The sequence below is a fragment of the Lissotriton helveticus genome, chromosome 11, assembly GCF_964261635.1.
Source record: "Lissotriton helveticus chromosome 11, aLisHel1.1, whole genome shotgun sequence".
Lineage (NCBI taxonomy): Eukaryota > Metazoa > Chordata > Amphibia > Caudata > Salamandridae > Lissotriton > Lissotriton helveticus.
Genome location: NC_136072.1, coordinates 124,078,380 through 124,091,378, shown reverse-complemented (window position 1 = coordinate 124,091,378; position 12,999 = coordinate 124,078,380). Strand labels below are relative to the sequence as shown.

General features: G+C 42.1%; 1 protein-coding gene across 4 annotated transcripts in view; it reads left to right on the top strand.

Moving 5' to 3' along the window:
• The window catches only part of MCF2L2 (MCF.2 cell line derived transforming sequence-like 2), a 2,082,183-nt gene that overhangs the window by 1,924,825 nt on the left and 144,359 nt on the right, over window positions 1-12,999 (top strand). For all 4 annotated transcript variants that reach the window (XM_078665987.1, XM_078665986.1, XM_078665989.1 and 1 more), the window contains exon 26: window positions 12,737-12,843. In XM_078665987.1, the coding sequence (XP_078522113.1) occupies window positions 12,737-12,843 (107 nt within the window). The remainder of the gene's footprint in view (window positions 1-12,736; window positions 12,844-12,999) is intronic.

Here is a 12,999-nt window from a genome sequence, read left to right as displayed (position 1 = left end):
GTGACTCACACTGCGCATTGGCTTGTAAATTAGGCCTTAAATTTTTACCACGTCCTTTGCTCTAGTCTCTGCCTTCCCAAGCCAGGACAAAATATCTGCCAGCAATGCAATTGCTTACGGTCAGACAGTACAAGTCTTTGTTAGGCCTAATATCATCATGTATAGGCCTCATTCCTTTTTTGAAGACTGCTGATAGGACTCGTCCAACAAGTACTGGAGACACGTAATTGAAGCAAATTGAAAGCTCATTTTTGTAGTGGGGATTCCCAACAAATCTAAGAACAGGTCTTTCTTTCCATACAGTAACAAGAAGGATTGTACTGACAATGGATGCGTCCATGGACTGCTGGGAAGCTCACCTGCAAGTACTTTCAACCACAGGCCTGTGGCCAGATGAAAAAATAATGGTTCACATCAATGTGTTGAGTGGATGGATAGACAGCATACAGACAGATTTTATTAAGCACATTTAATAAAAATCATTGCTGTGGTCGGTTCCGAACATTACCAATACATAAACATAAGATAATGACTATAAGAAAAATCTGCACTGAACAGTAAGGAGCATAAGCTATAGGAAACCCCAAACAGCAGTTTGGTGCAACTAATAGGGGCCGATAAATATAGTGAGACATAACAACAGGGTATTTCCAAAGAAAACAAAGCTAATACTTAATAAAATCATTAAAAGCACCGTATTTCACAATTGGGTATCCTAATTATCTGTGAACACCAAAGGCTCTGAGCTTAAAATCCACTTCCTTAGTTTGTTCTGCCGTGTGGGTTTCTGCGTCAACTGGGATTATCTTATAGTGGCCATATCTGAATAAAAGGACTCGAAAAGGAGGGGCCGAGAATTCATTAGCAAATCTTAAAAAGCAGTATAAAATATTAAGATCCAATTTAAAATTGAATGTTAAGTGCTATTGGGTTAAAATGTATGCGCATCTCTTACCGTGATAGGAGCGAACAGGAAGCAAAAACATTGCAGAGCCATTAGATGAGTAGTTTGTAGTAATGGAGTGGAGGCCAAGTCCACTCATCAAATTTGACAGGAGGGTGTCAACCAAATGGCAAAGATTGAGATGTTGAAGACAGTGCCACACTAATTAAGAGCCTGACTGGGTCATATATACGGTTAATCGTTCCACTGATTATTTCTTGACCGTATGTTGAGAATTCTAAACATTGGCTGCGGCCAAAATGTTTTGTGAGGTGATGACTTTTTACAGACACAGACGATGGGAACTAATGATTCTGTTGGATAATTACATAGACGGCATGCATGCTTCATAGATCCCTTCAGCCTACCATATCTGAAGCCTTTTAACGGAATCAGAGCAAATCGTAGTTGCATCAGCTGTTGTAGGCAGTTGAGGGGGTCATAGACTTTAACCCCTTGCGTGCTCCCGTCGGCCGTTGGCCCACGGGAGCACTACTTCCCCAGTGCGTTGGCCGACGGAGCCCCGCTCACCCTTTAGAACGCCCGTACCGCGGCGGAAAAACTGCCGCGGTTAAGGCGTTAAGCGCCCACCTGCCATGTCAGTGTTTTGCCAACTCCTCTACATCAGCCAGGGCAAAGATTATTTTTGCCTGCTTGTAGAGTGTTTTCGCTAGCAAGTTCGGTGGTAAAGAAGCTTTCCCAGAGATCCGCTGCATCCAAACAGCATAGTGCCTGCTTGAGGCAAATATTCCAGGCTGAGCCTTCGTGCAATATTTCCCACCATATGATCCTCTTTGGTGACCCATCTAGGGTAGTCTTTGCTTTGCCACAGCAAGATAACAATCTGGCTGTGAGCATAAGTTGTTGTCTCGGAAGATTGATTTCTAATCAGATTTGAGCTAACCCGGTGAAAGATGGCAGATGGAATATTTGTTTACATCAGTGTGGTGGCGCTCCTAGCCATACAATTATGCCTTCAAGCCTTTCTCCCAAGAATAGCGGGTCAAGTAGTTCTAATTAGAACAAACAACACAACATCCATGCCTTACGTTCCCAAACAAGGAGGAACGAAGTCTCGACTTCTCTCATAGGAGGCCCAATTGCTATGGGACTGACCCATTGTTCATGAGATCAACATTGTTGTGGAACACTTGCCAGGTCGCCAAACCTATCAAGTAGATGCCCTCAGCTTTCAGACTGCCACAAGTGAGAACTAGCCCAGGACCAAGTGGATTTCATGTTCTGAAAAGGGGGTCAACTAGTGACACATCTCTTCGCCACACTGAGCAACAAAAAATGGAAGTACTTTGAAAGCAGATTTTGGCATCCAGAGATAATGGGCTTTCATGCATTTGGTCCAAAATATTTGCTTATGGCGTTTCCCCCGTTTCGCCTGATCACCAGATGGTTGAAAAAGGTGAAGCAGGATCATTACACCTTGATACAGATTGCTCTGGTGTGTCTATGCTAATAGTGATACAGTAAACTCCTGCAACTGTCTGTACTTCCAGCCGTTTCTTTAAATGTTCACCCTAGTTGCTACTCCAGGCATCATAGCGAGATACTGCATCACGATCCCAAGCCACTGAACCTGACAGCATGGTCTCTGACCACCTAGATTTCGGCCATCTGGATCTACCGTAAGGTTATAGAAACATCGTAGTACAGGTGCATGCTTCATCAACTACAAAAACCTATACCGCAAATTGGAAGTGTTTCTGTGTCTGGTGCAAGAGCAAGGACTTTTCAATTCTCCCATACTTGTTGAATCCAGCCAAGAGTGGACTCAAATATTCTTCTGTCCATCTGGCTGTGATATTAAGATTTAGGAGGACAGATCTCTCATCATTTACTCTGTTCTTTCAACAGATCATAAAGCAATTTAAGGACCTTTTCAGGTAATTTGCCGCCTTTACAACTCCCTCCAGTTCCCTGGGAGCGTAATACTGTCTTCAGCCAGTTAATGCTATCTTAATGTGAGCCAATACTCAAGGCTCATTCAAAATTCATCAAATGGAAGACAGCTTTTCTCCCAGCATTAATAATACCAAGGAGAGCAGGGAAAATGCAAAAATTTACCGGCAAGAAAAATTTACTCCAGTTCACTCAAGGACAGGGTCATCCTAAGAACCAATCCCCGATTTCTGTCAAAAGTTCCTACTGACTTTCAAGTGAATGAGCCAGTCATTCTATAATCTTACTTTCTAAACCCAGCTACGTCAGCAGAAAGATCACTACATTCATTAAACATATGTAGATGCCTCTGGTTCTACATTGAGAAAACAAAGGGTATACACTTGTGGACAGCCAGGAAGTGGTCGTCCTCTGTTCAAACAGGAGATAGCACGTTGGCTTTCTGTCTACATTTGCCTTCTGTCATACAAAGGCCAGGTGTTCATTTCTGGGGAGAGTGAGGTTACATTCCACCAGGAGCATGGCATCAACTGTGGCACTCAATGCTGTGTGCTCTTTCGAGATATCTGCCATTTAGCCACTTGGAAGAGCATTGCACTCATTCACAAAGCATTATTGTCTCGGCATGAATGCAGAAGCCAATGTTGCAGTGGGACAGGAGGTCCTCAGAAACCTGTTTTGGTAAAGGCGAGCCTGCATCCTGTGTTTGTGTTTAATGTATAGTGCTTGCTATAATGATTTAAGCATGTGCATATTTGAAAGATCCAATGTTGGAGAAGAAATTAGCTACTTACCTGTAGCTCCAGTTGTCCAACATTGAAATCTTTCATATAGTCGCATGCAACCCCCCCCCTCCTCCAAAGTTAGAGGCTCAATCCTTATTTATTCTTCTCACACTTCTGCTTTGAAATATGAGCTTTGGTGACCTATAGGGAGTGTAGGAGAGCTTCCAGCTCATCTGCTGAAGTTGGATTGTTTAAAATTAGATGGATGTGCTACTAAACAAACATCGTTGTTGAGGCCTAAGACTATATTAACACTGTTTACTGCTATTTAAATTTTTGTATAGGACATCATACCTCTGTTCAGCCATTTATAAATACTGTACATAAATAACCTTTCTGCCTTTGGCAGCCATGACATAAAAGTGGCTCTTGATTCCCTCAATGCGCCCAGAAGTGCTGATCTCTAATGCAGACCTGCATGGTGCTTGCTGCTGTTGATCAGCCTAGGCTCTGTCAATCACATTGCAATGAAAATAAATATTTAATTTCAGGAAAATGGAAAGTGAAACAGTGGTTCAGACACCCTTGGATCTAGTGTAGTGAGTGAGTGGTGAAGAAACAGCAACAGGAGGTATCTTTACGTCCCTCGTCCGCATTATAACTTTTGAGGTGAATGCCACAATAAAGAGAAGAAAATCAAAAGTGTTCAAAATGCACAACCTTCCTGCTCTATGCATGGCACCATAATTGGGCAGGCAACCCAAGCATCTTCCTTTTTGCTTCCTTCTTGACTGAGTCGAGGATATCTGGAGTTAGAGGTCTCTGTCTGGTTTGAATCTACATAATAGGCTATGGCTATAGTATTTTCCCCTGCCAGGTTTGATGGGAACCAGAGCCCATACGTGGGAGCGACAGTCTGAGAGAGTAGAAGAAAGGATCCTGTGCCATGGAGATGCTTTTATGTGGTCCAAGGAAAAATATTCAAGACGAGCAAAGAAAAGCCTTTCTGCAGGTTGTTGTAACCGGGAAACATCCTTTACGATGCAACTTTCACTACGCAGTACCTTTACAACGCAGGTTTAACAACGAAAGTCATTACAACGAATTGCGCTGGGGGGCGCTGCAGGATAGGGAATAGTTTAATTTACTATCCAAAACCTTCCCTACTATCCACTAGGACTGGAGTTAGAATAGTAAATTAAACTATTCCACTATCCAGCGCCCCCCCAACGCAAGTCGTTATAACGACTTGCGTTGTAAAACCTGCGTTGTAAAGGCATGCGTAGTAAAAGCATGCGTTATGATGACATACATCCGTTGTAACCTGTACCTAAGGGAATGGAATAGGAATGCTGCTAAGAAGTAGCTCTTAGAATGCCATTCAAAGGTTTCCATCTTTTTTGGAAATGCATTAAAAGATAAACTGCACCTTAAACACTCTTCCTCTTTTTAAGAAATAGTATTCTGGGTCATAAGGATCAATTAGCCTTATTTCACACAAATTTACTGAACGTGTTTCTAAGTTCAAGGGGTAGTCTTTTCCTGGTCACTTTTCTAGAAAAACCAAAAAAGTAACCCTCTAATAAAAATAATCTTATTTTTGGCTATACTGGAGATCAGAGAAACGTTGCCCATGCTTGCAGGCGGGTGGTTGTAATCACAAATGGCAAAGATTGAACGTCAAACATGTGGGTTTTGTTTATGGCAAAAAAGGCATATACGGTAAGAGTTCTTGTCTAATTCTCTGAATTCTGGGATCATTCCTACATCATGGCTGAAATGCCCGATCAGGTGAAAAGCAATTTGTAAGCTCTTCAGCCCTGGTGGAGAAAGGGGCTATCATTCCAGTAACACAGTTAGAAAGAGGAATGGGAGTCTATTCAATAATTTTTCTGGTTTCGAAGGTGACAGGTGGTATCAGTTATCATATGGTGATAAACCTCAAGAAAGTGAACAGATAGGTGCAAGACATTCCATTCAAAATTAAAATACTTCAGAGAATAATTTCTCTGATTTCCTTGAATTATTCTTAGTCAGTGTATTCTTGAGGCTGCAACAGGTGATTTTCTGGAAACAACAAAGTCGACTATGAACAGTCTTGGGTCATCCTGAATGTTCCACAATGTCAACTCAGTTCATCAAAGGCTGGACCTTTGTAGGTGCCCGATTCAGCACAGACTTAGGCAAAGTCTTTTTTTCCCAGAAACAATAGCAACTCACCTTCAGATACTCCTGTTCTGTTCGTTATACCTACAGGACGCGTATACTATGAAGTGGATGGCGGTCGAGAGACACATGTCAGCTTGTGTGTTTATGGTTCAAAGAGCAAACCATTATTTATCTCTATGACTTTGATACCTACAGTGGACTGGTCTCCTGTTGTCCAGGCCTTGGAAGCTATAGTGCCAGTCCCTAGATAAAAGAAACGGCCTCCGGTGTTGGTTGGAGCCAGTGAACCTCTCCTAGGGAATTCTGATGCATCCGCATTCTCCAGTGATTTTCATGACTAATGCCTGCACTTTGGGAAGGTGATCTCATTCTTGCCAACACAACACCGATGGTCTGCTAAGGAGAGCGGCATGCTGCTGTGTTGCTAGTATTGCAACATTTTCAACAAAATATTACAACAGAGGAACATCCTGGTGAAATCAGAAATCACAGGCATGGTAGCATACTTCGAACAGCAATGGGAGGGCACTTGTTCCAAGTATTTGAAGATGTTGGCAGTCCATATAAGTGCCTGGACAGAAAATACCTCACTGGCTTTGACAGCAGTGGGTACAGTGAACCAGGAAGCTGTTGTATGCATTCCATCCACTTCCCATCCACTTCTGAAAATCCAAGACTCCTTTGCTAGGTTCAGGAGGAGAGAGTGAAGTTAATGTTGATTGTTCCTTATTGGTCACGCAAGTTCCTCCTTCTATATCTCTTAATGTCCTTCCTCCTTGGATTCTTCTGTGTTTCCATCTACAATTAGATATTTGACCTTGCCACTACCTCTCAAACTGTCCCGGTCTGCTTTGAGGTTCGTAGTAACCAACACAGTAAAGGCCTACCTCTGCATGTAGCAGAAGCCATTCAGAATTCTAGACGACCTTCTACTTTCTTTAAGATCCTGTTCTTTCAGCTGCTTTGTGTTCGCTTGCCACTGTCTATTCTACAGTAAAGCTTTTTACTAATTTCATGACTCTTCTCAAGATACTGACTTGTTGATATTTAGGTTAAAAGTTTTGCTTTTTCCAGACAAAACACACATCCTATCTCTCAACCATCCTAATGTGTGATGATACTCAGATCTCTACAATTTCATTGTTTTGAATGCTGAACTCTGTAGATCTCAAGTTTCTTTCCCACAAGGTGACATTTCCGCTAGCTATCACTTCTCCTCAGACGGTATGAGGGCTCTAGGCATTGATGTGCCATCCTTCTTTCTTGAAGTTTTATGAAAGTGATCTGTGATTCTAAAACGTGACCCTTCTTTCTTCCAAGGGGACAGTCGTTCCATCATTCTTTCCTAATTCCTTTGAGGAAGTAATATCGAGTATGCTGGATATTAATAGAGGTTTGCCAATTTTTTCACATGTTCAGTAAATTCAGAAAATCATATTATTTGTTTTTAACTTTTGTCCAACCATGGAGATGTAAGAAAACACTGCATTTATGCACCTATTGCAGTTGTACAACTAAATTGAAATATAACACAAAATCCCTGTTATTCAACAATCTTTCAGTAAAACTAACGATTACTACAATAAACATAAATACCAAGTCACAAATATTGCTATTGCCAATGCTAAAGTAAACTCCTGTGTCTAACTTAAAGGCAGATAGTAATTGTTCAGGAGGGGACTCATCCGCAGTCTGGATCCAGGTCTTCTGCTGTCTGAGATAAAGGTGACTGTTTCCAGAAGCCATGATATCACCACACTCTGGAAGATGTGGTAGGAAAGTGACCTTGGGAAACTGCCACCTCCTCAGGAGAAAAAAGCCAAAGGTATAAACACCTGAAGATCAAGGCTCCAAGGGACTTAAGATAATCAAGAATCAAAGGTCCAGCAGGAATTCTTATGGAGCAAAGAGTCAGAATGGCCAAGTGGAGGGAGCGGGGAAACAATCAAAGGAACACAACTACGTTGCAACACACCCTCCAACCATGCTGAAGCCCTTATACTAAAAAATGACATTACATCAAATATCATGTAACAGAAATCATGATAGATAGGGAAAAGCTGAAAGAAACAAAGGAAGGAGCAGCCATGATGGAAAATGGAAAAGAGATTGAAAACCTGAACTACACTAGCTGCGGAGTACTTTTAAAGGCAGCTGCACTTTGGAGACAGATAAATCCATTTTGGAGGCAGCTAGGCGACAAGCAGAAACCAGGAGATCATGAGCATGAGGAAAGGCAGCCCTAGGTGTATGAGACTCAGAACCTGCTGCAGCAGCCTGCTTGTGCTGTTTTCTGGGGCCTGGGAACTACAGGACCATGCAAGGTACCGCGGGTCCCAGGTACTTTGCATGGTACGAGACATCTGAGATGCGATGGTTGCAAACGTATAACCCCTCCTAAGGTCCCAGGCTTGCTAGTGAACGCCATATAAAAATTAACAAACCAATCTAGGGGCATGGACTGAAGAGGCTGGAGCTGAAGAACGCTCACTAGCAGGATAGTGTTTCCAGTTAACATAGAATTGCAATTGCCTCTGAAAGTCTGGGAATCGCCGATCTCACGAATCTCATATTCTCCCCATCCACCATAACAGGTGGGGTAGAACTCCAAAGAAAAAGGCCAGGCTCAAAAGGCCTCATCTGGGAGACATGAGTAGTGGAGTAAGCTCTCCATTATGGGATCTTCATTAGTAGTCCTAAACACTGAATATTCGTGTTCACATGCAGAGAGCTGTTCAGTGTTTATGACTTCAGAGATCAATGTGATGATGGAAAACCAGGATTATAGGAAAGTAAAGTTTTGAAGATATGGATGTGCTTTATTCAGGCACATTCTACCACTCTTGATTTGATAATACAATATTTAGCTTTTACCTTTTTTCACTTTCAAAACAGCATAGGTTAAAAGTCTAACAAATGACCATGGGTATAAAATCTTCTACAGCACACGTCCAAGGTGAGTCCCTGCCTTGCTCATTAAATAGCTCCTTGCTGGCCCACCTACTCATTTACTGTCATAAATGGGGGTCTCTAGTTGGCAATGGTTTGCACCTTGTCCAAATAGGGACCTTTCATTCTAGTCGGGATAAGGGAGTTACACTCCTAAAATAACCCCTGCTCACCCCCTTGGTAGCTTGGCACAAGCAGTCAGACTTATCTTGGAGGTAGTGTGTAAAGAATTTGCACATAGCCAACAGTAACACAGTGTAAGCACTACAAAAGTACACCATACCAGTTTAGAAAATTATATAAGACAAGATCAAAACGATACAAATCCACAATACAGTACTTAAAAATGTATCCTTTGCAAGAATACTTGGAAAACAATGTTTGTACGAGTCAGTAACTCCGTCCGGGGCTACCCCGATACTGAAAACCACAGAGTCTTAACAGTTCCAGCCGACCGCGTCAATACGGGCCAGCAAAAGCATGAACAGACTCGGTAACAGTACCTTTAACGTTGCGGCTTACACGGGGGTGCGAGCCGGTCGTGGCAACCCTCGCATTTGCGTTGCAAAATGGAAGCATTCAAGCCTATTGTTCCCATTACCACAAGCAATCACTTCATTCCTTTATCCGGACTGTCAGACACTGTATGGCTGGCCCCTGCTCCAATTTGTCACCAACTTACAATTTTACTTTCGCCTGGTCCTAAGCTCGTCAATTGCCTGATCGAACCATCCAGCTTTGGACCAGAAGGGGGGGTCAACTGGTGTGCATTTAATCTCTTGGACTATTGTGGGGGTCCTACAGAAGCTGTCAAATGATGACTGGCTACAATTCATCAAAAAGTTCGATATAGTTTGCTGCCAAGAGACATTGGCTTTAGATAATTTTCACATTGATGGTTTTCAATCATTTTACACACCAGCTAACCTTTCCATATCCTCTTTATATCTATAATTGACCCCATGCTTATTAAGCCGAATACCTCTAAAGTTTTACCTCCAAAAGACAAAAGCACTCAGTCTGATTGGATAGCTGTTTATGACATGTGTTGGCCTTACTCCAGCCAACAATGTGACCAGAGCCAGTATTTCAAGAAGGAAGGTTTATGTTTCCAAACTTTACATCCTTCCCATTTCTCCAGAGGAAACTCACATTATTTGTCCTGCAAACAGGGCTTTAAACGTGGGGGGGCTGACCACCCCCATTTTTTTTAGGGGGGCTCGAAAGGGGGCTCTAGGGGGCTCTATTTTCGGGCCTCAAAGGTCAATGGTAGGGTGAGCAGACGTCCCGATTTATGTTTGGTGTTACTAGTGTGGGTAACATGTCTTGATAGTGAAATACTGCCAATTTCGTTTTTCACATTTGAAAGGCTATCTTGCCCATAGGATAACATGGGGAATGCTGTGTGACATGTTTACCTGCATATCTTCTATTAGCATTGCTTATACCTTAAACATCTACCTCCAGCAGCATTTTGGGAAATGAAAGTTAACCAGTGACCATCTATTTTGGCCTGCTGGAGCTGGCAGAAACAAATGCCCTTGGCGTAAAGACAGCTCTCCTAAGCTACTTCGAAAAAGTTGGACTCACAAAATGTCTCCTACATGATATCTTGATTGCAGTATGTTCAGATGGAGCAGCAGTAATGTTTGGTAAAAAAGGAGGAGTAGTAGCATTGCTGAAATCAGAATTTCCAAATCTTGTACTGACATGGCACTGTTTGGCTCACAGACTAAAACTTGCTGTGGCAGATACAGTTGATGAGGTTGCCGGGGTCAATCACTTCAAGATTTTCATGGACTCATTGTATGCCACATACATCACGTCACCAAAAAAACAGAGATAGCTAAATCTGGCCGCCAGCGAGCTATGTGTACAGCTTCAGAAGATAGGGAAAATGCTTGATACTAGATGGGTAGCATCCAGTTACAGATCTGTGAAAGCTGTTTGGAACTGCTTCCCTGCTTGTGCAAACATTTTGAGAATACTTGTAAAGACCCATCGAGACCCATAAGAGACTGGAGTAAGTATGAAGGTCTCTTGAAGAAGCTTGCATCCTATTCTTTTATCAGAGATGGGGTAATGTGTGATGCACTTCAAGAGCTCAAAGACTTATCACTCTCCTTACAGAGGAGGGACATTGCAATTGTCAATGCCCACAGACTTTTGGTTAGTCAAGTACGTATATTTAGAGCAATGAAGGACTCATAAGGGGAGTTTGCTTCTGCGGCTCAGAGAGCAGTTGACGAGGGCAAATTCAAGAATGTTCCTCTTTTCCATGGTAGAAGTAACTCTGTTGCCCTGAATCCAAATCAGTTTTACCAAAGTCTGTCTGTAAATATCAATAAACAATGGGCCCCGGATTCTGAGAAATAACTTATAGCCAGCTTCAGTGTGCTAGATGCAGGCAACTTGCCTTCTGGTGATGAATGCATTCTTTATGGTGAAACAGAGATCCAGAAACTGTGTTCAGAGTTTCAGCTGCCAGCAAGAGATACTATCCAAGCTTTTAGACTTTTCAAAGATTTCGGTGGAAAGAAAACCCTTGAAGCATTAAAAAAAGTTAGTAGTTTGCATGGAAACCCTGCCAGCAAGTAATGTGGATTGCGAGAGAGGTTTCAGCGCAATTAACTTAATTGCTAGTCCAACAAGGGCCTCTCTTCTTGTAGAGACCATTTTTTCATGCTTATGGGTAAAACTCAATGGTACTCCATTTGAAACACTTGACGCAAAGCTGTATGTAAAGAGTTGGCTGGCAAAAGGTAGAAGGTCTGCTAAAGACAATTGTTGTGAGAAACCCCAGCAAAATAGACAGTGAATATCTTCAAGGGTTTGGGGAAATCCTGCAATAGATTTCTAAGTAATGTAAATCATTTTTACATGTTTTTTTAAAGTGTTTGGTATTTTATGGCTTATACTTAATAAATATACCTTTGTTGCCTATTTTATTATCCTTTGCTGGATGCGACTTCATGATTTTCTTAAGCACACAATGCTAGTTATCTTGATTTAGACCACGCCCCTACTTGGATAGGCCACACCCCTTTCAGAAATGTGCCACGCCCCTTTTAGAGCACCCCCACTTAAAGCCCTGCCTGCAAAGACACGTTGGGCCTCATTTAGGCCTCACAAATATGGTGGAGTACCTAGTCCACCAAACTGACAGTATATTTAGAGTAGGGTAGACCTTGAATTTTCTGCTGGCAGTGCCCCTACATGCGCCGCCAGGGGAAACCTTACACCAACACCCTGACTAACGTAAGGCCTCTGTGCAAGGGTTTCAGACCGTCCACATTAGATAAAGTGGACAGCCTGATGTACTCTTTGTTTTCTCTTCTGGATCGTCACTAAAACCCTGGCTACTAAACCCCTGTCTAGGGGGTCAGGCTCATTGGTTTTTTCCTTTATAGAAACAAACTCCCACTTTTAAAGTTTGTTTTTGCAAAACAAAAAATTTGCTGAGCATCTCAGGAAACATTCAATGCCTTAAAAGGAGCCCCTTTGGTGGCAACTCTCTGAAGGCATACAACTTCTAAATACAGAAGGCAGCCTCTAAATCCAAAGCTATCTGGGCCACTCTGCGTTCTTCCTGAAAGCAGTACAGTCTGGAAAATGCTGCTTGCAGTCATGAAGCCCTGTGTATTTATTTTGCTTGCATACTTAAATCTTTCATCTTCTCCCAATATTTTATGTTTTGAAATCGGTTTCCCAACCAATTGACAAGGAGAGAGAGAGCAGAAAGAATGCAGTTTGTCATTCAGGTAAACTATCTCCTTACTCTCCCTTCAGGAGATTCTCCAAGTCGTTGCCTTTCTTTTCACTTACTGTGCTACACGTATGCATGTAAAAAACATTGAAGGCTCCAAATTCTTTGTACGTGGTAGCAGAGCAAGGTCTGAGAGCACCGCAATCACCAGTTAAATTTTCCTATTTCATACGTCATTTTCAAAGGAAATTATACTTTTTATATTATATTGAATTGTATTTTTAAGCTTTTGCAATCACTTTTCAATAAATGCTACTGTTTTCTCTTAAGATATAGCAGAAAGTCTTCAGACATGCAGAACAAATCGGATTCATCAAGCCCTGAAACAACAAAAAACAAGAACAGGACATCTAGCCCAAACACTCGACAAAACAGAGGTAGTTTTTGCGTGTTTTGTATACATTGAAATCCAAATATTTTCCGGGGTTATTTGTGTAGATCGTTGCTGAATGTAAGTGATGTTGTCACCCTTGTCCTGATAGATGGACGTCATATACTAGGGCAAAGTGAAACCAGACTGGCCATTTAGGGCA